This window comes from Onychomys torridus, chromosome 3 (assembly GCF_903995425.1).
Source record: "Onychomys torridus chromosome 3, mOncTor1.1, whole genome shotgun sequence".
Lineage (NCBI taxonomy): Eukaryota > Metazoa > Chordata > Mammalia > Rodentia > Cricetidae > Onychomys > Onychomys torridus.
The window spans coordinates 21,240,718-21,266,015 of record NC_050445.1 but is presented as its reverse complement, the minus strand read 5'-3'; the positions used below and the strand labels follow the sequence as shown (position 1 = coordinate 21,266,015).

The 25,298-nt window shown below is 40.4% G+C and overlaps 2 protein-coding genes across 2 annotated transcripts in view; both read right to left on the bottom strand.

Moving 5' to 3' along the window:
- The window catches only part of Qrfpr (pyroglutamylated RFamide peptide receptor), a 71,231-nt gene that overhangs the window by 32,895 nt on the left and 13,038 nt on the right, over nt 1-25,298 (bottom strand). The gene's annotated exons all lie outside the window — the stretch shown is intronic.
- On the bottom strand, nt 22,150-22,515 carry LOC118580555 (spindle and kinetochore-associated protein 2-like). The gene has a single exon (XM_036182352.1). It carries the CDS (start codon nt 22,513-22,515, stop codon nt 22,150-22,152), a length of 366 nt encoding a protein of 121 aa, XP_036038245.1.

Here is a 25,298-nt window from a genome sequence, read left to right as displayed (position 1 = left end):
AGAGCGAAGGGAGCAAGGGAGAGGGAAAGAGACCTTATTAAGAATAGTCGAGTTAAATGGTACTGAGTATGGGGGGCAGGGAGAGGGAGAAGCCCTGATCTGGAGGGAGTTTAGGGTAGGGGAGGAGGTGAGAAGGGCTAGGATGCTAGCATAGACTTTGAAATGTATAACATGTAATTGTAGTATTGAAGGAGCCTGGAGGCCAGCATGGGCTTTGATAAGTTGCAAGGCCCCAAAGGTGGCCATATGTCCCTTCTGCCAGAGGTAGGGGAAATGGCTCCTTTTGGTAGATGAGAACCAGTTTCACAAGTTCACAGTTTCACAAGACTTATCTGACTGCCAGAAATCTTCCTACAGTCCAAGTTGAGCTCATTTCTTGATATTTGTACTGCCTTTTGGAGTTTGGGGAATTGGGAGTTTCCTTTAGACCTGACATTCTCTATGATTACTACAAGTTTTTGTTTTTTTTTTTTAATAAAATAGTTTGTGTTCAGATGCTCTATATTAGCAACATGTTTCGAACAAGGCAGAGCAACTAGCACGGCAGTGAATATATGTGTAAGGAAATGCAGGTAAAATCTGCAATAGAAGTAGGGCAGCAAGAGACCTGTAATTCTTGTAAGAGAGCGAACTGAAAGCCCTAAGAAAGGGGAAGCAGGAACAAGCTAAGATATCTTCATCATAATAGGTGTGAAAAGTGGCAATTGGTGACTAGATAGATGGGAACAAATTCAGTCAAACAATGAACCTCAAAAACTGACACAGTCCTTATCTTCTTTACATCATGATTGGGACCTCCAGATGGATTTTCAGAAGTAGTTGTCATTTAAGACTGAAAAACTAAAGAGCCACTTTTCATTTAGTCTCAAGTCCACGTTTATAGAATTCACTGCATAGTGGTACAAGAAAAAATGGTCAATTGTAGGCCACCAAGTTCAGGGACAAGGTTGTCACTCTAGCTGTGTAGCCCGTAAGTGAGGTCCATTGGTTTGATGCATTCTAGGTTATCGTTATGCCTAATTTTTGCAGACTGATGTGCTAAAAAGGAGTTTAGTATCTGACTTCCCAGCATGACACTGAATCATTCTTGAGAATCTTTTCTGGCTCCTTTAAAGCCAGTCTTTTTTTAATAAGTAACAATTGCAGAGAACATCTCACACTGAGTCAAATGAGGTAGTGCATTCTCCCACTTGTATCATTAACCCTAAGCACAGACCTCCCTTTGAGAACACCAGACATGTTTTCCAAAGCAATTACTTGGTATCTTGATGTTCTTCTAACTTCATTTGGAAGATAGCTTGAGAATGTTCTTATATGTGATTTTGTTTAGAATGTTTTGTTAAGTTTGAGAGTACTTTTTCTTTTTTTTATTATGTTTTTATTTATTTAAAGTATGTGTGGGTGTATGTGTGGAAATCACAGAACAACTGAGAAAACCCATTCTCTCCTTTCACTATATAGGCTTCCAGGAATCCAACTTGGGTCATTAACCATGGCAGTGAGAGCCTTTATCTGCCAGCCATCTTGCTGGCTCCATTTTTTCCCAATATATTCATCAACACTGGGTTACACATTCCTCTCAGAAGATAACAAGAATACTACTGGGAAAATATCAAATGAAGAGACATCTATTAAAATATCTCACTAAAGTAAAATTACAAATTAATGTTTGCTTCTAAATTTTTTTTTATAAAAAATGAAACAAACACAATCTCTTCTTCCCAGGCTTCATTAGTCTATCTTGTTCTCTTTTACTCTGAAACATTTCTAAGTCCAGTGGTCCCTGGTTGGCCTCCTGTGACAGCAGAATGGAAAATGTGAAAGGAAGCAGCAGAGAACATGCTCTGAAAAACTCACATTATGTGGACTTGGGAGAAGCGAGTCTTACATTAATGACCTATAAGAGATGACTACAAAGCTTGACTCACTACTCTAGGGCCCCCACTATACTTGCTTGTATAGATGAAAGTTTCTGTCCCACCAGCAACTCTTAAGTAACCAACACAGAGGCTTAATATTAATTATAAATGCTCAGCTGATAGCTCAGGCTTATTACTATCTCTTACAACTTAAATAACCCATTTTTATTAATCTGTGTTTTGCCATGTGGTACATGGCTTCACTTGTAATCCAGCATGTCTTGCCCCCTGTGTCTCAGGAGACTCCACTGACTCTGTCCTTCTTCTGCCAGCATTCTCAGTGTGTCTGTCTCACCTATACTTCCTTCCTGGCTAGTGGCCATTCAGTTCTTTACAAATCAATGAGAGTAATACATACTCATAGTGTTCAGAAAGGTTATTACACAGAACTCTTGAATCCTGCCAGCCAGACTCAGACACTCCTGCAACATTCATGTATCTAAGAGCAGGGCAAAGAAATGTTTCTCTGTGGGGACCATCTTGAGAATCCAGGTCTAAGCAGATGGACCCACTCTGAGGAGGTCATGGATTCCAGACCTGGAGGTTTTCAGCTTGTGAGTCTGCAGCTCACAGGAATTCTGTATTTCTCCTCAGGGTGCTTCTTCAATTACAAATAAATGTCTCTGGTGTATATGTGCCAAAATACTAATTCACCAGAATAAAATTATCTATAATAGTAGCCTCTAATTTTTGTTATTCCAATAGCTAAAAATGCTATTTTAGAAAAAAAAATTGAATTGACTTTCTAGTTCCCACTAATGACCCAAAATTAGACCATTAAAATAATAGACTAAACTGAGCCCAGGTTAAACATTAGGACAATAATACAAAAATCAGAAATAATGTTTTCATTATGTTCAGAATGTTAAAGTAACCCACTGTGAAGTAACATGGAGGGAATGAATTTTTTGTAAACTAGGAAATAAACAGAAATGCTCAGAGTAAGTATTAGAAAGTATTTGTTGAGTCAACAAAATATATTATATTGTGACCATCAGAAATATCTTTAAATACAGGATTCAATAGGGATCTTTATGTAGCTCATTATTTACATTTACCAAATATACAGATCTCTGTCTTGCAGAGACTGACTGACTGATTAGAGCCGAGGTACCATGATTACAGGTCCAGAGAGTAATGACCATATCTTGGGCTAGTTCTAGCCCTCCAGAATATCCATTCCCTCCCCATCTCTGTGTCAGAACTAACATCTTGTGACTAATAGTTAAAAACAAAACAAATAAAACCAAAAAACTGTTAAGAATCTATTAACTTAGCAGACCACTAGCTTCTACCAACTTGAAAGCTAGAAATGGGATCTTATACCTATGGAAAGCTACTCCCACCTTACTTCTTTCTACCAATCAGCAAAAATGCCATTGTATTTTAAATTTGCCATTATTTATGTCTTTCTTTGTTCTATAAAAGTATATTACGTCATGAAACTGCTTTCACATTGGAATATGGAAATTAGGGGAACCTAAATCTGTGTTCCTGGGCCACAGTCACTCAAAATGGGTCCAGAATCAACTATTTCATCTTCTCTTCACGATGGGAGCTGTGGTTTCTGTGTCAACAGAATTAGTGCCAAAAGCAGAAGAATGGCTAAGTAAATTTAAGCATCAATGAGTCATACTTGTTCCTGTGTACAAACCATATTTATTTTCACCAGTCTGAATGCAGTGAGCTTTTCCTCTAGAGACCCAATTTTGAGTGGACTGAGCATTTACTACAACCAACAGAAACTTGTCTGTGACAGAAATAATATGTGCTAGGTCCCAAACTCCAGCAGTCAGTACCATTGATTATGTCTCAAGATGGCAGTCTGGGCTCAGCTCAGGTTGACACAGGATTGCTGGTAGAGAGATAAAAGCCTACACTCAACATTCCTCAGGAACCCGTGAAATTCATTTCTGTCTGCTGAAGAGCTACCTGCCTTGTCTCTTCCTGCTTCATGCAAACGGGGCTTCTGGTTACACAGAAAAACTTCACACTAACCTCCAGGCTCCTAAGATACCTATTAATGAGGACCTGTAACACATACCAAAGCCTCCACGCTAGTCTTCAAGCTCTTCTCATCTCCTCCACTATGCTAGCTCCAGGCTGTTCCGGCTTATAGCTTCCTCCTCCAGCCTTGCAGCTACCTGTTCTCGTTAAAACTGGCAAAGCTTTTCCCCATTTTGCTCTTTTATCTGTCTCCCAAGAGTTGACCTTGACATCTTTTGACTCCCCAAATACCTCTGGCTATTCTCTCTCTACAACACAACAGATAGCCATGCTGCAGAATAGCCACTTCTTTAATCAGAGGAAACCTAACTCACACAAAGCCTTAAGCAATAGCATGGGGGTGAGAACCTAATGTGTTTGAATTAAAGAAATCAATGTGCTATTTGTGGTAATGATCCTATGGCACCTTATTTTATAATAACACTATGAACTTAGCTACACACAGTAAGTACACTATGACTATGTCAATTTTGTCCAACAATACATAGATTAAATGTGATAATAAAAATCCTAGAGAGATTTTTTAAGGCATTAGAAACACTGTGCTTATTGAAAGGAGAATGGCCTGCACAAACTCTTATGTTTGAGTACTTGGTCCCTCAGCTAGTAGAACTCTTTGAGAAGGACTAGGAGGTGTGGCCTTCTTGGTGGAGGTGTGTCAGCAAGGATGGGCTTTGAAGTTTTAAAAGATTCACATCATTCCAGCTGTCTCTCCCTGGTTCCTACTTACAGTCCAATATGTGAACTCTCAGCTCCTGCTCCAGCCCATTGCCTACCTACTGCCATTCTCCTTGCTGTAATGGCCATGGATTCTAACCCTCTGGAACTATAAGTCTACCTCCTGTGTCCAGAGTTCAGGCACCAAGAGATCCTTCTCATTTGGATCCTGGGTCTTCAGTGTCCTCTCTCAGCCCCGCCTTGTAGGCATGACCATTACCGAAGCCTCAATGGGGGTTGGAACTTCCAGGCCAAGGCTGGAATGGCTACCCACTACAAAGGCAATTTATCATAACAACAGAAAAGTAATTAATCCAATACTTACTTTGAAATGAAGATAGAAAATAAAGGCCATCTGTATAGTTACATCAACTATAAATTAAGTCTAAGGAGTAGGGGACATATGTGTGATATTAAAGGAAAATGTTTCAAAATGGAGCCCAAGAAGTCTTGGAAAAGATTATACAATTAGAGCAACACCACATGGGATGGTACCCAGGAGGCAAATCTCATGCAGCTATATGAGCTGGATCCAAAACACATCCAGAATGGCTGCTTCTTTACTCTCTCTTGATCCTGAAATCTTAAATGCTCTCCCTCATTTTCCTGCTTGGTTTTCTATCAGATTAACCTCCTCAGGCACAGGGATCTCCCCCAACTGCTTCCTTAGTCTGCCCTACCAATTTGTCTTGATAGCCTCAAGATTTCTCTTTGCAAGACTATGATTCCATTTTTTATTTTGGATTTTGTTGTTGCTGTTGTTGTTGTTATTTCAGAACAAGGTTTCTCTTTGTGGCCCTGGCTATCCTGGAACTCACTTAGTAGATCAGGTTGGCCTTGAATTCATTGATCCACCTACTTCTGTCTCCTGAGTTCTGGGATTGAAAACCTAAACTACCACATTCAGTTTATTTCTGAATTCTTAGTAAATGAGATTTCAGGAAAAGGCTTCCTTAAAATTCAAATTAGATGAATTTGGACTCCCTGGGGTCCCCTTTACCTAACTCTTATATACATCTGCATCATTAGGTTCCTGTAAAGAGATACCATAAGGCATATGCAGCAAAGGTCTCCAGGCATTCCTGGATAGAAAGTAGCCACCTGTGCTTTGGACATCTAACGTGCAGCAAATGTCTACACTGAACAGGCCAAACAGAACTAGTTTCCCAGGTTTAAATATGTGACAGGAAACAGTGATGTCTAACTACACTGAGCATCCCAGGTTTGAACTGTACCTCTGTCTTATTCTCCTCCTCTCCCTGCTCTTTACTTTGAGGTACACAGGCATGCACAGGGAATATAGTGTACCCTCATTACCAATTAGAAAGTAAAAATCTTTGGCCTGAAATGACAAAAAGGAAGCAATTTCCCCCAGTAAAGATGCCCTACTCTCCTGATTACTGCTTAAAGATAGAAAATGACATTGCCCTCATCTGCACACATGCCTATGTCTGGACACATGCCTACATCTGCATATATGCTTACATCTGCACACATGCCTATGTCTGCACACATGCCTATGTCTGCACACATGCCTACATCTGCACACATGCCTATGTCTGCACACATGCCTACCTCTGCACACATGCCTACCTCTGCACACAATGCTTACATCTGCACACATGCCTCTGTCTGCATACATGCCTACCTCTGCACACATGCTTACTTATCCACACATGCCTATGTCTGCATAAATGCCTACCTCTGCACACATGCCTACTTATTCACACATGTCTATGTCTGCACACATGCCTACTTATTCACACATGCCTATGTCTGCATAATGCCTACCTCTATACACATGCCTATGTCTGCATATATGCTTTTGTCTGCACACATGCCTATATCTTCATAAATGCCTACTTCTGCACCCATGCCTACATCTGCACATATGACTACCTCTGCACACATGCCTACATCTGCACATATGACTACCTCTGCACACATGCCTACATCTGCACATATGACTACCTCTACACACATGCCTACTTCTGCACACATGCCTACATCTGCATATATGCTTACATCTGCACACATGCCTACATCTGCATACATGCCTACCTCTGCACACATGACTACGTCTGCACACATGCCTACATCTGCACACATGCCTACATCTGCACACATGCCTACCTCTGCACACATGCCTATGTCTGCATACATGCTTTGCCTTTCAATCCTTCTGTTTTTACCTGGCCTTCACACATCTCAAAGAAATGAGGATAGAAGCTTCCCAGTCAGTTTTCCAAGTGTTCATTTTTCTCAGTTAATATGATTATATCATGTTTTTCTATGTAATTGTTCTCATGGCTAGTCTGTGTTTTAGACCAGAAGGGGAAAAACTAGCCCTTAGAAACACCGAGTAACAAAATCTGTGGCCATTTCACTTGGACACGATTTAAACATTATTATAAAACTACTGTTTTCCACCTGCCTAATTTAATGTGTGTTCAAGTGTGAATGTGTTTGGGGGATGATTTGGAGACTTTTGTTTCTTCTTCTTCTTTTAATGCCCCTCTCTTTTTGTAAAAGCAATCAGTCACAATGCAGGAACTTAAGTTAATTATAAAATTAGGGACAACAAAAACTGTTATGAAGGGTTAATTTCATAACTGAAATTGGACTGAGTTCTAACAGGACTGAGCAGCTCTGGACAGGAAAGTGGACTGATAACTCCTATGGAAGCTTCTAATAAGGAAATCCACATACCAAACCCACTGTTCACTACCAATTTTGCCTGCAAGGGATCTGACCTGCAGATGGGCTCTTCTGTCCCCCTATCCAGTGCTATAAAATTCCATGCCTCTTGCACATGGTTTCATTTTGATTTGTTCTCATTAAAAAACAATTCTACTCTTGCAGAGCTACAGAAATAAAAACAGCATAGTATTCACATCAAAACAGACACATTGATCAGTGAAATATAATTGAAGACCCAGACATAAATCTACACATCTAAGGACACCTGATTTTTGATAAAGAAGTCAGAAATACACACACTGGAATAAAGATAGCATCTTCAACAAATGGTATGGCCAAAATGGTTGGTTACATGTAGAAGACCTCAATATAAGGCCAGATATACTGAAACTGATAGAAGAGAAAGTGAGGAATAGTCTTCAACTCATTGGCACAAGAAAGGACTTTCTGAACAGAAAACCATTATGGCATTAAGGTTAACAATTTTACAAATGGGAATCTCATGAAACTGAAAAGCTTCTATACAGCAAAAGACACCATCATTTGGACAAAGCAGCAGGCTACTGAATGGGAAAAGGGTTTTATCAATCACACATTCAATAGAGAGTTAATACCTAAAACACTTAAAGAACTAAAAAAAAGAAAAAACCTAACATAAAGAAAACAAATAACCCATTTTAAAAATGGGGTACAAATACACAGTATCCTCAAAAGAAGACACTCAAGTGGCTGAGAGCACTTAGAGAACTATCCCCCATCCTTACTCATCAGGGAAATATAAACCAAAACTACTTTGAGATTCTGTCTTACACAGTCATAATGGCTCAGATCAATAAATCAAATGACAGCTCATACTGGCAAGGATGTGGAGTAAAGGGGACACTCATCCATTACTGATGCGAATGCAAACTTATACAACAACTATGGAAATCACTATAGTGGGTCCTCAGTAGGCTGGGAATCTATATACTTTAAGATTCAGCTATACTGCTCTTGGGCATATACCCAAAGGACTCAACTTCCTACTATAGAAACACTTGCCCAACCATATTCATTACTGATCTACTCATAATAACCTACAATTTGAAACTGACTAGATGTCCATCAACAGATGAATGGATAAAGGAAATGTGATGCATTCACACAATGGAATATTACTTAGATGTTAAAAAATGAAATCATGAAATTTGCATATAAATGGATGGAACCAGAAAAAGTCACCTAAAAGACAAATATGATTTGTATTAGTTTATGTACAGATATTAGCCATTAAGCCATGGATAACTAGGCTACAATCCATATAACCACAGAGGTTAGGTATAGAGTAAGGGACTGGGGAGTGGATTGGCTCACTCTAGAAAGGGGAAATAGCTATGCATAGATGGGGAGAGGGGATAGGAATGGGAGGATGACACCTTTTATAAAGGAAAACATTTTACTGGGGTTGGCTTACAGTTTCAAAGATTTAATCCAGTATCATCATGATGAGAAATATGGTGGCATGCAGGCAGACAAGGTGCTGAAGAAGGAGCTGAGAGTTTTACATCCGGATTGGCAGGCAGCAGGAAGTGAACTGGCTTGAGCTTCTGAGACCTCAAAGCCCACCCCCGAGTGACTCACCTACTCCAACAAAGCCACACCTACTCCAAGGCCACACCTCCTAATAGTGTTACTCCCTATGGGCCTTCATTCCTACTGACGTGTTTTCATGGTATTCGAAGATACTCTACATGCAACCAAAGGAGAAATGTAAACACCAATCCAGATACAAACTTTAATCTATAATGATGACCTGTCTGCAAGACGTGCTAGTGCACTAGTGTGGCACAAAGCTTATAGGATTAACAAACCAATATCTTACTTGATTAAGGCTCACTCCATGGGATAGAATCCATATCCAACACTGCTTGTATGAACAAGAACTTGAAACTAGATAAGTGAGGGACCTGGGAGAAAATGAAATACTACTGTCTGCTAAACAGAATGTAGCAGCAAACAACCCCTAATAACAATCTGCTGTATTCATAGATCAGTGTATTGCTCAGCCATCATCAGGGATGTTTCCTCCTTTAGTAGATAGAAACAGAGACACACAGCTGGACAAGGTACAGAGACTAAGAGACCTTGGAACATAAATGGGCTATCTCAATCATTTCCCTCCACTAGCAGTTCAGAGATGATGCAGAAAAACTGTAAGCATCATAGGGGATGGAGAACACCAAATGAACAGGTCCTTATAAACACTTCAGGACTGATACACACATAAACTCACAGAGCCTGTGGCAGCATGCACAGAGCCTACATGGCTCTGCACCAGATGAGGTCCCAGCACTGAGAGCAGTAATAGACATTAGCCCACTTCCCTAACTCAGAAGTTATCTCCAATTGATAACCACTTAATTAAGAATTAGTTTTCTCCAAGGGAGTCTCACCAGATTTTGTAGAGTCTAACTACACAAACCAGGCTCCATGCCTAGTATGGCCAACACAGAACAAACTCAACGGTATTTTTAGAGGTTCCTTGTCTCATAATGCTTTGTTTAGGCATTTTATTTTCTGTTATCTTTCTTTTCTTTCTTAACATATAGGTGTTTGCTTATACATTATTTTCCCTTTCCCTATTTTGTGTTTTTAGGGGACTTCTGTGCACGCCAATGTGTGTGTGTCTCTGCAGCTATGGGTGTGTGTGTGTGTGTGTGTGTGTGTGTGTGTGTGTGTGTGTGTGTGTTGGCTTTGTTTCTTGTTTGTTTGTTTGTTTTGTCCTATTCAAGGTTGTTTTATCTCATTTTTATTATTATTGTTGTTTATTTAGATGCCTATTTGTTTTCTAATGATAGCAAGAAAGGATGTGGATTTTGCCATTGTTAATCATCTGGCTGTGCAGGGGTGTAAACAGATTTTTCAAGTGCTAGTCTTGGTAGCACATGGTGCCCTCTAGTGTTACAGTTGAGGGAAAAGCATGGGATCTTAGTACCCTGAGTCCAAGAGGCTACAGCTCTTAGTTGGAGCTAGAAACTGAGATTGCAGCTGTTAGTAATCCTTGGTGCTGCAGCTTGCCTGCATGTCTAGGTGTTGAGACTCCTGGGCTCCTGATAGCAGTCCATGTCACAGCTCTCAGCCAACTGTCTGAGCCACTTAACTTGACAACACTCTACCCCTTCATCTGACTTTTACATTCATTCTATCTCCTCTTCCATGATGTCCCCTGAACCTTGCAGAGAGTAACAGATATGCCTCACTCAGGACTAAGTATTCAGCAATCACTTATTCTCAGCACTTTGACAAGTTATGAATCTCTTTAGCTATCACTGTCCATTGCAATAAGAAGCTTCTCTGACCAAAGTTGGCAGCAGCCCTCATCTATTAGCATTAAAGCTAATTATTTAGAAGGCAACTTGACAGACATATCATGTCCATTTTGCAGCAACGGCTTCCACAATAGGGCCTATGACCTCTAAGCTTTGGGATTTTGACCAAGTTGTTTTAGCAGCAGACATAAATATCTCCTTTGCATCAGCCTTGCTTCTAATTAGAAAGTGATTATTACCCTATAAGGTTTGTAACTATTACCTAGCGTAGCATGCAGGGACCACAACTGAGTAATACTAGTGATGATAGTCATCCCATACAGCGCTTTCTGGCAATATGGGGGCTAATCAGAAAGGATAAAAATTCCAGCTCAGTTCCAGTTTGACCTCTCCATGTCCTGGAACCTGGGTATGTGGTATCTTCAACAACGGAGTCTTACTGCTTGGTTCTGATGGGCAACCAACAGCAGAGTCAATTACCTATAATATTTGCAGAACCTCAGGAGCCTCATTCAATAAATTTATCACTAGTATCTTTGATTTGGGTTTTCTTTTCTTCATTATTTTCCTTTTAAGCACTACTGGCATAGTATATATCTAATAATTAAAATATCAATCATACTGTGTTTCTTTTTGTCCATTCCACCCTTGAGTTCTTCCTTGGAATATTCTTTTATGCTTGGCACATTCCCAATACACAATAATCAATATGCTTATTTATAGCTCGAGGAATCTCATACGTACAATCAAATGCTAAGTTAAAGGACAGTTCTACTAGAAGACCAAAGTGCTTTGATAATGCTGACAGCAGAGTAAGAGGGAAACTGTGACGTGGTGAAGAGCTGGGTACATACACCTGACAGCTCCAGAACCATCCATGTCCTCTGTTCTCCGAGAGCTGCATACTCAAATCTATGTTAATGGCTTTTACTAGCACACCACTTTTCCGTGAGCTCATGGGAGAATATATCTTGATACTTTGGACAATAATCTTGACATTGGGTATAACAATCTGTTACATAATATATGGCTTATGTGGTTTGATGTCCTGAGTAAGGAAATCTTGTCTTCCAAATTTGACTGGATGATGATCCATCTACCAATTCCCAGATCCTCAAACATTCTTGTGCCCCACTTAGACCAAGCAGGTTGAGACTTTCAATCCCTGAATACACAGACTCAATCCTCAGAAACATGGAGAACACATACAAAATGAATTGTCATCAATTAGCAACCTTTAAGATTAAGAGATCAAGATCTCAGAAGAGGAACTGAGGCATGCTAGAAAGACAGGCAAAGTTATAGGGACATGGCAAAAAAAAAAAAAAATTGAATCCCTCATCCCAGAGTCTGTTGAACCAGCTGAGAACCAAGAATTCCAATACAATTAACAGCATTTGTTAAAAAAAAACATTGCCTATATAAAAACAGGAGATATTTAGAATAAGACTTAAAGTAACAAGTTGTGCTTAAATATTAAACATGTATGGCTTTTTCTTACTCCTTTTCCAGCTAAGAACCTCCAATTTTCTTGGTATTTCACACAAAAAAAAAATTCCAGTTACAGTAAAAGACAAGTCTTAAGCCCCATGTTGAACCTTTGCGATCCACAGTTTTAACATCAGATTACAGTCCTATCTAAGACAGCTCTGGAGCCACCCTATAATTTCACTTCTTGAAAAGGGGAAAGGAGATGAGGTGGAGTCCTTCAGAGACCCTTTGAACAATGAAATCCCCAAAGTGTCTGAAGTAGGAGTATACAGCAGGTGACAACTAGTGTTCAGCAGGTTGACCCACCAGACAAATGACTCTTGGATGGGAAGCCCCATTTGGCAAGGCCATGGGGGTCACTGACTGTAAATAACTGGTTGCTTTTGTCTGTAATTTTCACATGTGACGCTACATTTCCTCCCTAAAAACTGCTATGGGTATTCTCCCCACTGTTTGTGTGTTTATCTTGTGAATATATTCCATCTACTGGGCACACATATAGCTGTGGATGGTCAGAAAGGTGATTTCTACTTAAATTATATAATTTTGATGAATAAAGTATGCTTCATAGCTAGATCTATCATTCCACAAAGACTGTAAGACACTTTGAATCCTGTTTTGTTTCTTTAATTCAGACTAACATAAAAAGCAAGTATTTCTCCCCAATAAGACAAACTACATGCAATTAGCTCATTTTTACCTCACATCAAGTTCAAACTGAATTAAGTGTCTCTGTAATTAGATTGTAAGTTAAAACTTTACAGATATGCACAAGGACAGAGTTGCAGATGTCTAACCGAGATTATTAACACGAAGCAACATAAGATAATATGTGAATTCTTTGCTTGCTAAGTCTGGCTGATAACAACCTGACTCTCTGCAGTTTGTCTCATTGGGCACTGTCTTACACCAGGAACCCTGAAACCTTGTGTTGCCATGGTAAATGGTTCTACCCCTTATCATTTACTGAAGGAATGTGCTATGACCTTTGTTAAAAAAGAAAGAAAGAAAGAAAGAAAGAGAGAGAGAGAGAAAGAGAGAGAGAGAGAAAGGCCTCCTGCAAAATATGTATATAGCTGTGTAGAACAGAGGAGAACAAGAAAGAATTAAAACTTAGAAATAATTAAAACTAGGAAGAATTAGAGCTGTAAAGAAGAATTATAACTGAAGAAGAATTAAAGAAAATGATCCTCGGATCATGTATGAGTATTTTCCACTCAAGATAGATAGAAACTTATTTCTAAAGACCCACAGATAAAAAGTCAGAAGTTTTGCTATGCTGTGGACCTTTTCCTTGAACTCGTTTGTAGCCTTTGGAGCTGGTTTCCACAGATTACATTAATAAAGTCCATAAATAAGCATTGTTAATACACTTAAGTATAACTGCCCTTTGAGAAGCCAACAACCATGCTCTTAATGGTGTTCTATTCTTTTCCTGAGAGCCTATCTATTAATCATCCCATGGTTAAATCTATGCTAAACTTTATTCTTAATAAACTCCAAATCTGCTTCATGTTAACTTATCCTGAAATTCCTTTTTGTAGTCAAGTGAAGAAGCAGCTTTAACTGACTGAAGGTCCATAAAGGCTAAGAGAACTCCTGCAGGCTGCTGGCAGCAGTTCTGGGCTGTGTCTCCTGCTGGACCACTACCAACACAACTAATTTGCTACAGTCAACTGCATTTGCTAATTCCCTCTAGTAGTTTGATTAGGAGCATGGTATACATACAAATGGAGTGCTTGACAGTTTTACATCACTCAAACTGTTAGTCTAACAGATACCTAAGATAATCAACAGATAAAGATAAAGGGTTGTTTGAGCTCATTTTGAAGCTTGCAGCCCATGAAGAATTGCCCCCCTTGACTTTGAGGCAAGGCAGCTAGTTACTATGGGAATATATTATAGAACAAATCTAATTACCTCATGCCAAGAAATTAACCACAGAGTAAGAAGGGGCTGAGCTCTCACTATCCCTTCTAAGTCATGCTCTCAATGGCCTAAGACCTTCCCCTAGCTCCCATTTTAGAAAGGTTCAAATATCTTCCAACAACTACAACACAAGGACCAAGCTTTTAACAGATGACCAGAGTTTTGGAGGATATTTGAAGTTCAAATCATAGCAAATACGTAGCAATGTGCATTTATAGTTAAAAGTTTACATGACTATGCTCTTTGATGCTTTCTGTTTTTAGATACTTTAGCATGACTAATGATCACCAAAAGACTTCCTACCTCATAACAGATTTTAACTCCTAGCTCTAAATTCCTTGATCCAGATTACTGTTGCCTCTATCGGAAATATTTTCAGAAGAATACACTCTGACAATATCTCTTGACCACCAATCTGAGCACCTGCATAAAGGCTATAGAATGGAGAAAAACACTCTGTTTCTTTAATTACAATTATGAGAAGTGATAAATCTCTAAAAACAAGCTGTAATTTGTCCCCTCTGAACATCATGTTCAAGTTCACACTGATCAAGAAGTAGTTAGGAGGGGGAGCAAATAGGATGTAGAAGTGGGGCCTTCTGAGATGGTTACAATTCCATACAACCATCAGGGCAAAGCCACTATGACTGACTAGAGATAGCTTGAGGAAGAGAGGTCACAGAATACACAGAGAGATACAGACACAGACACACGCACATGCACAAGCACACACACACACACACACACACACACACACACACACACACATACACACACATGTATGCAGGCACTCACACATACACAAACATCCTCTGACCCTTGTAATGTCATACCCTACCTCATCTGGAGAATTTATGGGAAGGAACACCATTTCCAACTGTACGTCCTTTGGCCTCCAGGATAGTGAGTTAAATAAAATGCTTTTTGTCACAAAACATCACTCAGTCTCAGGAATTTAACTGTAGCAATGAACAGTGAACAAATGCACCAGAGTAAAGAGTTCCATACATTTATGTTGAAGACATTTTTACCCATTTTTAGGCATTCAATGTGAAAAAATTCTTCAGAGACTCATGTGTTTGGTCATGTGGTCTGCAGCTGCTGGCACTGCTCTAGGAGGTTGTGGAATCTTTGGAATTTAGGGCCTAACTGGTAGACAAAGCCTGCTAGAGTATGCCTAGAAGGCTGTAGTCCAGCCTCTGGACTCTCTACTTCATGATATGCATAGATGTGAGCAAGCTACTCTGCACATTCCAACCACATCGCCAATCACCATCCTACCTTGATAGGATAGAATGAAACTGTGAACCCAAGCCAGCCTTTCCCCCTTAATATCCTTATTTGTCACATAATATGTAAGTTAACTAATAGACCTACTTAATTTTGATCATCTAAAAGTCAGTCAATCATCAACAAGTCAAATAGATAGACATGCTATATATTAAATTTTGCACCAATCCCTGACATAATGATGTGGAACAGTGGATATTAATAGCAAAAGTCCTAATTCCTACAATAACCACCCTGTGGTACAGTGTAGAAACAGAAGAAATGCATAGCCACATTGATTTGCCAAAAGAAAGCACCTAGTGCTCACTTATACACTGGGAAAAAAATCTGTCCTATGGTCCTCAGAAACAAAGTGAAACATGTGTTCTGAACTTGACCATGCATACTCAGGGAATTGGGATGAAGTGCAGATGGTGTCTGAGGTGGTGTTTTTTAACAATGTTCTAGATGAAGATGGTTCCAAAGCTCCTGACCCATGAAACCAACTTCATGTAATAAGGAAAATGTTCAGTAAACTTGAGACTTCTTATTTGCTCTTAAGAAACATCTTCTATGCCCACGTGTTTTTGTAACCAAAGTAACTGGATCACCAACTAGTGTTATGGCCCCTTGACCACCTATGTGTTCTGATGGAGGAAAGATGGTTTCATCACGAAGGCACCTTCCTTCCCTTAGTCTTTTCTCCTTTGAGTTCCACCCCAAACGCTTGTTCCTTTTTCAGATTATCTGATGAGGATAGATCCAATTCTTCTCTGGGAGAATGAGTGGAAGGAGGTGTATAGTACTGTGTTGCACAATCCCCGACTTGTGCTCCAGCAATCCTCTGACCTTCACCTTCAGAGCAGCTAGGCACTTCTGCTAGGCACTACCGAGAGCGGTAAATACAATTGAGATAAGTATTGGTGCGTGACATGAGGTACTGTTATATCAGTGCTAAGACCACAGCTGTCATTTTAAGGAAATAAGAGAGAGTTTATTCTGGAGCCATTTTGAGTAGCTATGGCCCAGAAACACAGACTTGGGCTACACCAAATTCCACATTCCAACATGGAAGCAGTTTCATGAAGTTTTTATAGTTTTAAGAACAAAGAACGTTAAGAAAACAAAAAAAAAAACAAAGTCATATATCAAGGCTATTTAAAATACACTGATTATATACCTCAGAGAGGCAGTTTCAGCAAGATGGGGGAAGTTTTTTAATAGGTACAAACATGCTAGCTGAGCTTTTGTGATGATGGAAGTCCATACTAAGTTAATAGACTCTCTGTGGTTTTAATCTACTAGTCACAAAATGTTAGTTCAGAAACAGAGGTAGACAGGGGATGACTAGGCATAGTTGGGAGGAATTTTTTCTTAATTGGATCATTAGAGGTATGAAGATCCACCTTAAATCTGGGTCACACCGTCTGATGGTAGCCTATATAAAGTACATTGGAGAAGGAAGCTTCTGTGTTTTTGCCTATTTGCCCTCATCCTCAGTCAAGTTCATATATCCTGCTGCTGAGATGTTCCTTCATTGGTGATAGTACTGGATTCTTCAGGATTCCAACATGTATGAGGACCCCATTGTGGACTGAACAACTATTGGGTTCTTGGACTTTACATTGGAAGACAGCCATTATTGGACTATCTGGGCCACAACCTATAGACTCTAATAAATCCCATATATGTGTGTATGTGGTCTTTTCATTCTATCAGTCTGTTCATCTAAGGAAACCTAATATAGCTATCAAATGCAGCCACACTGATTTGCTTATAAAATAGGACAGTGAATTCCAGCAAGGGTCATTTCAATGCTTCCAAGGCAGAGAACCAGGTTCCCAACCCAGGAAAAGGGATGCCACTCTAGTTCTGATCTGACACCGAAAGCTTGGAGGCTCTGCCAAGAGTTGCTGGGACTGCATATGGGTTGAAGGGTCAAAGAAGCTGGAGTCTCATGTCAGGAGGGAGCAGCGGGAACAGCCACAGTCACTCAGATCATAGAGGCTTGCTGACTCACACTGTCTTCTCATTTATCCCTTAGGCACCAAGGCAGCTTGTCCATTTTAGAGTCTCTCTCCTATTCAGGATGGGTCTGGTCTCTACCCTACATGTCAATCCTTGGGAAATTTCTTCTCTTACCAGAAACACAGACTTGAGGTGAAGCTTTATTAGTCCAATCAAGTTGAAAACTCAGTTCAACCATCACCGATTCATCTTTCTTGACAACAAAGAAGAAAGATAATGAGGCTTTGATAGGAGATGAATTCATAAAGATGTTGAGAACAACCATGGGTACAATGATACCAAGAGGACTTGGGAAAATGGCAAGTAAAATATATTAATGTATGTGATACCTAAACTTCATGCTAACTGCCTGGATTAGGAAGTGCCTAGAAGATTATTAGAACACACACTGGTGATCTTTGAGAGCCTTTCTAGAGAAGATTATTTCAAAGGCTGCATGGGACCTGATGTGGGAAGTACCACTCCATAAGCTGGGGGCCAGGATGTGGAAACAGAACAGTCACAATACAAGCACCCCCTCTCTCTTCATTCTGGACACCACAAAGTCAGCTGGGGCTGCTCTGAGCTGCTCTGAGCTGCCATGTTCTCTCTCCAAGGTAAGCCACATGTTCTGAAACCATGAAGCAAAGTAGTCTTACCCTGTGAACTCTCTCCTTTGGTATTTGCTCTCAGCAGTGACAGAGTCTAACATTGTGGTCAGTTGTCTTAGGTTCCTCCCTTCTTCCTCCCTCCATCCTTAACTCAAGGACATGCTTGATGATGGTTTCCTGAACCAGGTGGTTGAGTAAGTGGTGCCAGATGTCAGAAAAGCAGGAAGGGACATTTGAATGGAAGAAATTAGGGATGGAGAGATCAAAAGTAAAGAGAAGGATAACGGGGGGAAATGAAAAAAAGCCCATACTACAGTGGAGGGTAGAAATCACTCCAGGAAGTCCAAATGATGGCCCGATGAAAGCATTCATTCAAGGGGATTCAGATGGAATGGGAAGCAGAGCAAGCATCGAGGGTGGGGGGACCTTGAGGTCCTCACGACTAACAAAGCAGGACCTTGGTCTATGCTAATAATATTGGAAGCCTGAAAAGACACATGAGCCTTGCAAAGTGAAGCTGTGGGGTGGCACTGAGTGTGGCAGAGAAGGCTTGAATATATTCATTTGGAAAAGAAGTTTTTAAGGTTTTGGTGAGCCACTGATCTGAGTTGCCTGTGCAGCTAACTGAGGCCATGGTGACATCCAGGCCTGAGCTGCTACTGAGGACCATGTCTGCCATGTGTTGGTTCATGTTTCTGCTGCAGCTGAGGTCTATGTTAATGTCCATGGCCCGTGTTACCACAGGCAGTCATAGGAACCATGCATGTTGAAATCCAAGGGCTGTGCTGAGCCAGTCCCACCCTTCACTGGTCCTGAGATATCTGGCCTTGCCCCTTGCTGGACACTGCAGCAGGAGAGCTGACTATGCTCCTCATAGGAGAACTGCCCCCCTTCACTTAGGAGAGGTGACCCCACCCCTTACTACAGGTGTGGGAGAGTTGGCCCTGACAGCATGAGCCTAGGAGAGCTGCATCTGAGGAGGGCAGTCCCAGTAGCCTGAACTGAGCAGCTCAGCTACTACCCAGACCCACATTCTGGGCCTTGGATTGGCCCACTCTAACATCTACCCTGCTGGAGTGCATGAAAGGACTGGTCCTGTGGAACCACAGCTGCAAGATCTCCATGACTCAGGGCAACAGCAGGATACCTGAGAGGAGTTTTGGTGAGGGTCCAGTGATGCTGGTGTGCCAGAGGTCAAAGGCCTTGAACCAGACCAGTATTTATAACATTTTCAGGTGGGGCTGACACACTGCAGCTCCCAATGCCACTAGGAAATATGAAAAGGTGTTGGAGAGATGGAAAAGACAGAGGAGTGAAGTGAGGTGGGGTTTTGTCTTGTTTTGTTTTTAATTAATTTTGGAGGTGTTTCACTGCAGGGGTGAGGGGCAGATATGGAGGGCCTGGGAGATGAGCAGGATTGGGGTACATGATGTGAAATTTCCAGAGAATCAATAAAAAATTATGTTATAAAAAGATTTTGATGAGCAACTAATTGAAAGCCCTGTAAATTTCCTCTCAATAAATGATTAAACAGTAAAATTAATTTACATAGTGTTGTTCATTGAACCACATTTAATTGGATTTTACATTATGCTTTAGCAAATTCTTGAAGGCAAGGATTTACTCACCCTCCCGTGAATAAAAGGGAAAGCAGAAGCTAGGAAAATTAACAAGCCAGAATAAATAAAAATCGAAATTGGTGATAAAAAGCAATCACCATTAATAAGTAGTCCTCCGTTCACTCTAGAGAATGGCAAAAGTTGTGTTGATAGTTGAGCCTGGAGATGGTGAATTCCTTCTGCTGAGCTTCACAGAGCTGTTGCTCTGAGTTCTACCTCAGTTTCCATGGCAGCTACCTGCTTCTTGCCTTATATTCAAAAGACGTTAGCCTCCTTCACAACTGCCACAAAATAAGCCACCCCATAAAAGCAATTACTTGAAGTAAATTGAATCTTTGTTCCTCACAACCAAATAAAGCCTGTACAGAATACAGGAAATGTAGGTGCAATTTCATATGCCATCACAGAAATGAATACTGACCCCACAAAAACTTTTAATGTGACTATAATAGAAAATGATATCCATCAATTCATTAGGACAAGGTTCTAGAATCCATGCTAAAATCTGTTCAATGGGCTTGTTAGATTAAACAGACCTGCTTCTGACATTATGGTACTTATACACTAGGGGTGGGCGCGGAATTCAAACTAGAGAAACAAATAATCACAAGGACATAAAATTACACAGATGTGCTATTTTCTAATACTGAAAATGTAAATTTAATGTGAATTTTGAATGTATTCATCAAATCAACCAGTACTTGCCAACATCTTGCCAATTTATTAAACTCTGTGATTATACTGTAATATAAATTTAACTGAAGGTATATCTTTCTTGGAGTTTTATTTTATTTCATTAAACACTGATTTTTTTTTTTTTAAACAGTGGCCATTGCTAGTTTCCAAGGCTTTGTTACTTTACCGTTAAGAAAGTCTCAGACTTTACTCATGTTTCTTCCTCTGACACTATGGGGGAAGTCACTGCTTGAATGAGGCACATATTGATACTCAAATTAGCTTTTCTAGTACAGCCCCTGTGGTTAAAACCTCACAATGAAGCAGATTCTTCCGGTTCAAATCCTGGCATCTGCACTTCCCTCCTGAGTGAGCGTAGACCATGTACTACTATCCGACAAAGGACTAGCAAGCTACAGATTCCACCCTTCCCTCTGTAGATTTGGCTACCTTTCTCATGAGGAGGTGGGTTTCTCATATCTCCGAATCTGCAGCAGAAATATGGACTTTCTTTGTCATAGGATGGTACTGTGAAACCTCTAATCCTGGGAGGCAAGACACTGGGAAAGCCCTGTGCTAGCCTCCTTGAAGCAGCTCCATGAAAAGAACACTGGGCTCTCCTAATAGAGGAAAACACCTGCATGCAGTTGAGGTGGTTTGTCCTTTGTTTATGACATCTATATAATGAGTACCTAACAGATCATTAGTTGAATCTAGACTTGTGGGGAATTGATACCAGAGAGACCAGTGTAAGAACCCCTCATTTGAGCTGAGATGAAAGGGCTGCCATGCAGAATGTGAACCATGGTTTCTTTTATCTCCCTATTTCTGAGTGGCTTATTACAGAGAACATATAATTGATAAAATGGTACATTTAAGCATCTTTTTTTCTCACCTGTGAAATGAAGATAATGTACCTAGCACACGGTAAGCTGTCTGTACAGAGCTGGCTACTCTTGTCATACTTCTTCTTATTTTTTTTTTAGAAAACAAGCTAATTTATTATTAGCAAACAAAGGGAAGGGAAAAAAACAAAGGAGAATTTTCACAAAACAGTCTACGAGTTATATTAGTTAGGGAAATACTGGACATCATAGACACACAACTAAATAAAAATGTGCTATCGTCTATAATGTGCATTTTCAAAAAAGAAATTACAGGGTTGGAGCTGTAGCTCGGTTTGTACAGTGCTAGCCTAGCATGCTCAGGCTCTAGTTAGCACTCTGGAAGAGGCAAAGTAAGAGATTATCCTTGGCAACACCAATTCTGAAGCCAGCCTGGTATCACATAAGACCTTGTCTCAAAAAGAGAGAGGGAGAAAGAAACAGTGCCCAGTGTGGCAGTGTATGCCTTTAATCCCAGTACTCAGGAGGCAGAAGCAGGCATCTCTAGGATTCATGCCAGTCTGGTCTACATAGTGAGCTCCAAGGCTAGCCAGAGCTACATAGTGAGAGCTTGTCTCAAAAAAGTAAACAAACAACACCTGAATAGTTATAATATTTTGTCCATTCACACACTGATTGAAATGTACATAAATATTCTTTTACAAAATCCCATAACATTTAAAATTATCCCAACTATAAAAAAGAAAACAAATTAAAATAGTATTAAGGGATTTCATTACCTGAACCCACAAAACTAAGTATGGGCATCAGTATTGCAATCTTCTTCCCATTCCATCCTTTCAGGCTTTTAGTCATATGATATCCACCCTTCGAACAATTTCCTCCCCTATGAAAAGGATCACGATCCTGACACTCAAAGAAAATCTCAATCTTCCTCATCAGCCTCCCACCCCTTGATGGATTAATGACATCAAGCATAAATAAGACATCTTGCTGAACTGATCTTGGAATTGATCTTTTCTCCATTAGAGTCCATTTTAAAATTCCATGTCTTATAAGTCTGGCATGTGAGATTTTAATTGCCCTGTCACAGCTTTCTCTTCTTCAGTCAGTGGAGTTAGCTCCAGGTCTGTGTGCTTTTGTAAGTCCTGTATCATGGTCATTGTCTTGCTCAGAGTAGCACAAATGCGGCTCTTACTGTCTTTTTGCTCAACAGAAAGTGGCTTAAAGCGTGCACACAAAGCTTGATATCGAGACTTTATTGCTGATAATTCCTTTAAAATTGCAACTGCATTTCTCTCTCCTGCTGAATCTGGGTGATTAGTCTTGATTTCACATTCCAGCCTATATTGAATGTAATCCAAATCAGAATCAGCTTTCTGGAACATCAGTTCCAGTTTATCGACCTCCGCCTCCATGTTGAATAGTTGACATTCCTCAGACCACTGAGGCGCTTAAGCTCTCTTGTCATTCTTATTATTCCCTCTGCTCTGAAGTGCACAGGATGGCCCGTGACTGTCCAGATGGAGAAAATCCATGCATTGTGGGAAAAAGCAGTCAACCCCATGGGACCAGCACCATTGTGTCACAGTGCCCCTGAACCTAATGGTCAAAGTGAGAAGACCTTACTCTCTTTTTCAGGCCATGAATCAGACAGTAGGATGTTCAAAGAAAAATGACTGTGTGTGTTCCTAATGAAAGGAGGTTTAGTATGTTATGGGGGCGGGGCAGTGTTGTCACAAGTGATTTGCTGAATTACAAGGCAAGGTAACACAGCAGTCAGATTTACACTGATCTTGTGTGTCAACATTATTCCTACAGTCTGGGGTGACTTGGAAAGTCACGTGAGCCTTGCAGCTATTAATTACGAAAGTGGTGTCAGCCTCAGCAAAGCCTTCACTGCCCACTCCATTACCCTTCCCTAGGGATCTACCACTGCCTCTGCAGTAAACAAAAGCAGCACTGTGTACGGTGACATACACTGTGTGTGGCATATCAAATAAAGCTTGTCTGAGGATCAGAGGACAGAGCCAGCCACTAGATTAAACATAGAAGCCAGGTGCTGGTGCACACACATTTAATCCTAGGACTTGGGGGTGACACGCCTTTAATCCCAGCACTAGGAAGGAAGTGAAGTAACTGGGCAGAGAAAGGTATATAAGGGTCAGCATCAGGTATTATAAGGCTCTTATCTGCTTTGCCCTCCAATAGGGGATGATTTAAGGACAGGCATTTATTTTAGAACATAGTTGATACAGTAACTAATAAATGTGGGCTCAGAATTCTCAGCCAAGGCTGTGTGATTCCACAGTACATATTTGTTTTCCTACACCACACTATCTTTGTTTTCTCTCAGGAGAGGTACAGACACACTATCTTTTCCAGATTTCCATTATATAAATGACCTATAGCCTCGATGATATGAACAAAAACATCTTAGAAACTCAGTCAAAGGGAGAATGTACAAATTGGGTTTTAATTTCAGTTTTGATAAATCACATAAAACAGGAACCTTGTACCTGTGCACTTCAGTACTAATCATTGGACACCTGTTACAGAGTCAACAAATGTGAGCACAGCATCTGCTGAATCTTTCTTGGTACTATAGGCTGAAAGAGAACTGGCCAGAGAAGGTACCTAACTCCACTCGCTGACCTACCATGATGCCTCAGCAGAGTAGGAAATCAAGAAAACCATCCACCACAGAGGACATAAACATAAAAGGAGTGGCAGAGAGTGATGTCCATCCCAGACCAGGAGAGGCTGACAGGGGTTCATCTTGATCTCAAAAAGCCTACTTTGGGACTTAAGCTATGAAGAACATCAAAAAATCAAAGACAAGGGATACATGTTTGAGAATCTTAGAGCTCTGTCAATTGAATTCAGCCCCACAGGTGCATGTGATCAATTGTATGAAACACATTGAACTGGCCTGCACATTACCCTCCTCCAGAAAAAACTTCTTGTTCAGCAGTCAACCATTCCCCAGCAGGTTTGTGGCTAATGGGGTCACACATGTCTCTACTGCAGCTGTTAGCCTAGCTTGACACACTTACTGTACCTAAGGTCATTTAATGTGATGAATCCACATTCATGAAACCATATGAATCCACCAAGATTCAGGGAGTTTATTACTTACATAGAAAGAAAAATAAGATCTACATGGTATCAGTTCTTTGTGTCCCTAGTCCCAGAGAAAGAAAACCTGAAGGTCAAGATGACCAGTAACATTGTCAATGATTCACTCTGAAGTCAAGTATTCCATACCATTGTACAGCCTGTAGTGAGGTGTGAAGTTCTTAGGCCAAATTAATCCAAAGTAGGGAGATGTCTGGAAACAGTTACCCACAAGAAAAGGATAGGAAACTATTTTCAGTAGTGTCTTACTCCAGGAGGTATCTCTAGGAATTCTGTGAAGACTCAGGTTGGATGTGTAGTCTGTGCAGTGTGGGTGAATACATGTAAGTTGGCCATAACACCATGGCAAAGATACCCTTCCTACTCTATTCTACCCAAGTTACTCAGGTAGGAATGAGCCCAGCATTCCCCACCACCCTTCCTCCAGCTCATCACCATCACAGGACAATGGAGTAATATCTGAAAAGAGGGTTCCACAGTTTGGGCTACAAGTTAAGGATACAAAGAAAACTTTCAGGCTTGTTACTGCTTTTCCTATGATGTGACTATAAATACTACTGACCCAATTCTAGACATTGATGAGCTGAGATGGACATGTTTGGGAAGAGCCTACAATGTCCTGTGCCCATTTCATGCTACTACGGGTACAGTACAGACCAGGGCCTGGGTAGTCTTTTGAACACACAGAGCTCAATGGATCCTCCCACAATCTTGTGTAGACAGTGATGATAATTTTTCTAATGGTGACTGGAAAATCAACTAAAAGCAATTTCAAGAAAATAGCCTAAGTTTTGGTAGCAAGCTCAAGAGAATTCCCAACAAAGATGGTGTCCATTTTAAAGGTGCTCATAGGGAAAGGAGAAGTAAGAAATTGAATTTCCCTGTGGCTGATCTGAGAATTCCCCCACAAGGAATGGTTCTTAATCTTGACAACACATGGAACCCCTGGAGTTTTACAAAGTAAAGATACTTAGTTCCAACCCCTAAAGATACTGAATTAGTTGGTTTGATTGTAAATACTGCTACCACACTTTCAAAAGTTCCAGAGATCAGGAACCATTAT

What these genes read in the sequence shown, in the direction of transcription:
- LOC118580555 (XM_036182352.1), bottom strand. Translation starts at nt 22,515, where the DNA reads ATGGAGGCGGAGGTCGATAAACTGGAACTGATGTTCCAGAAAGCTGAT.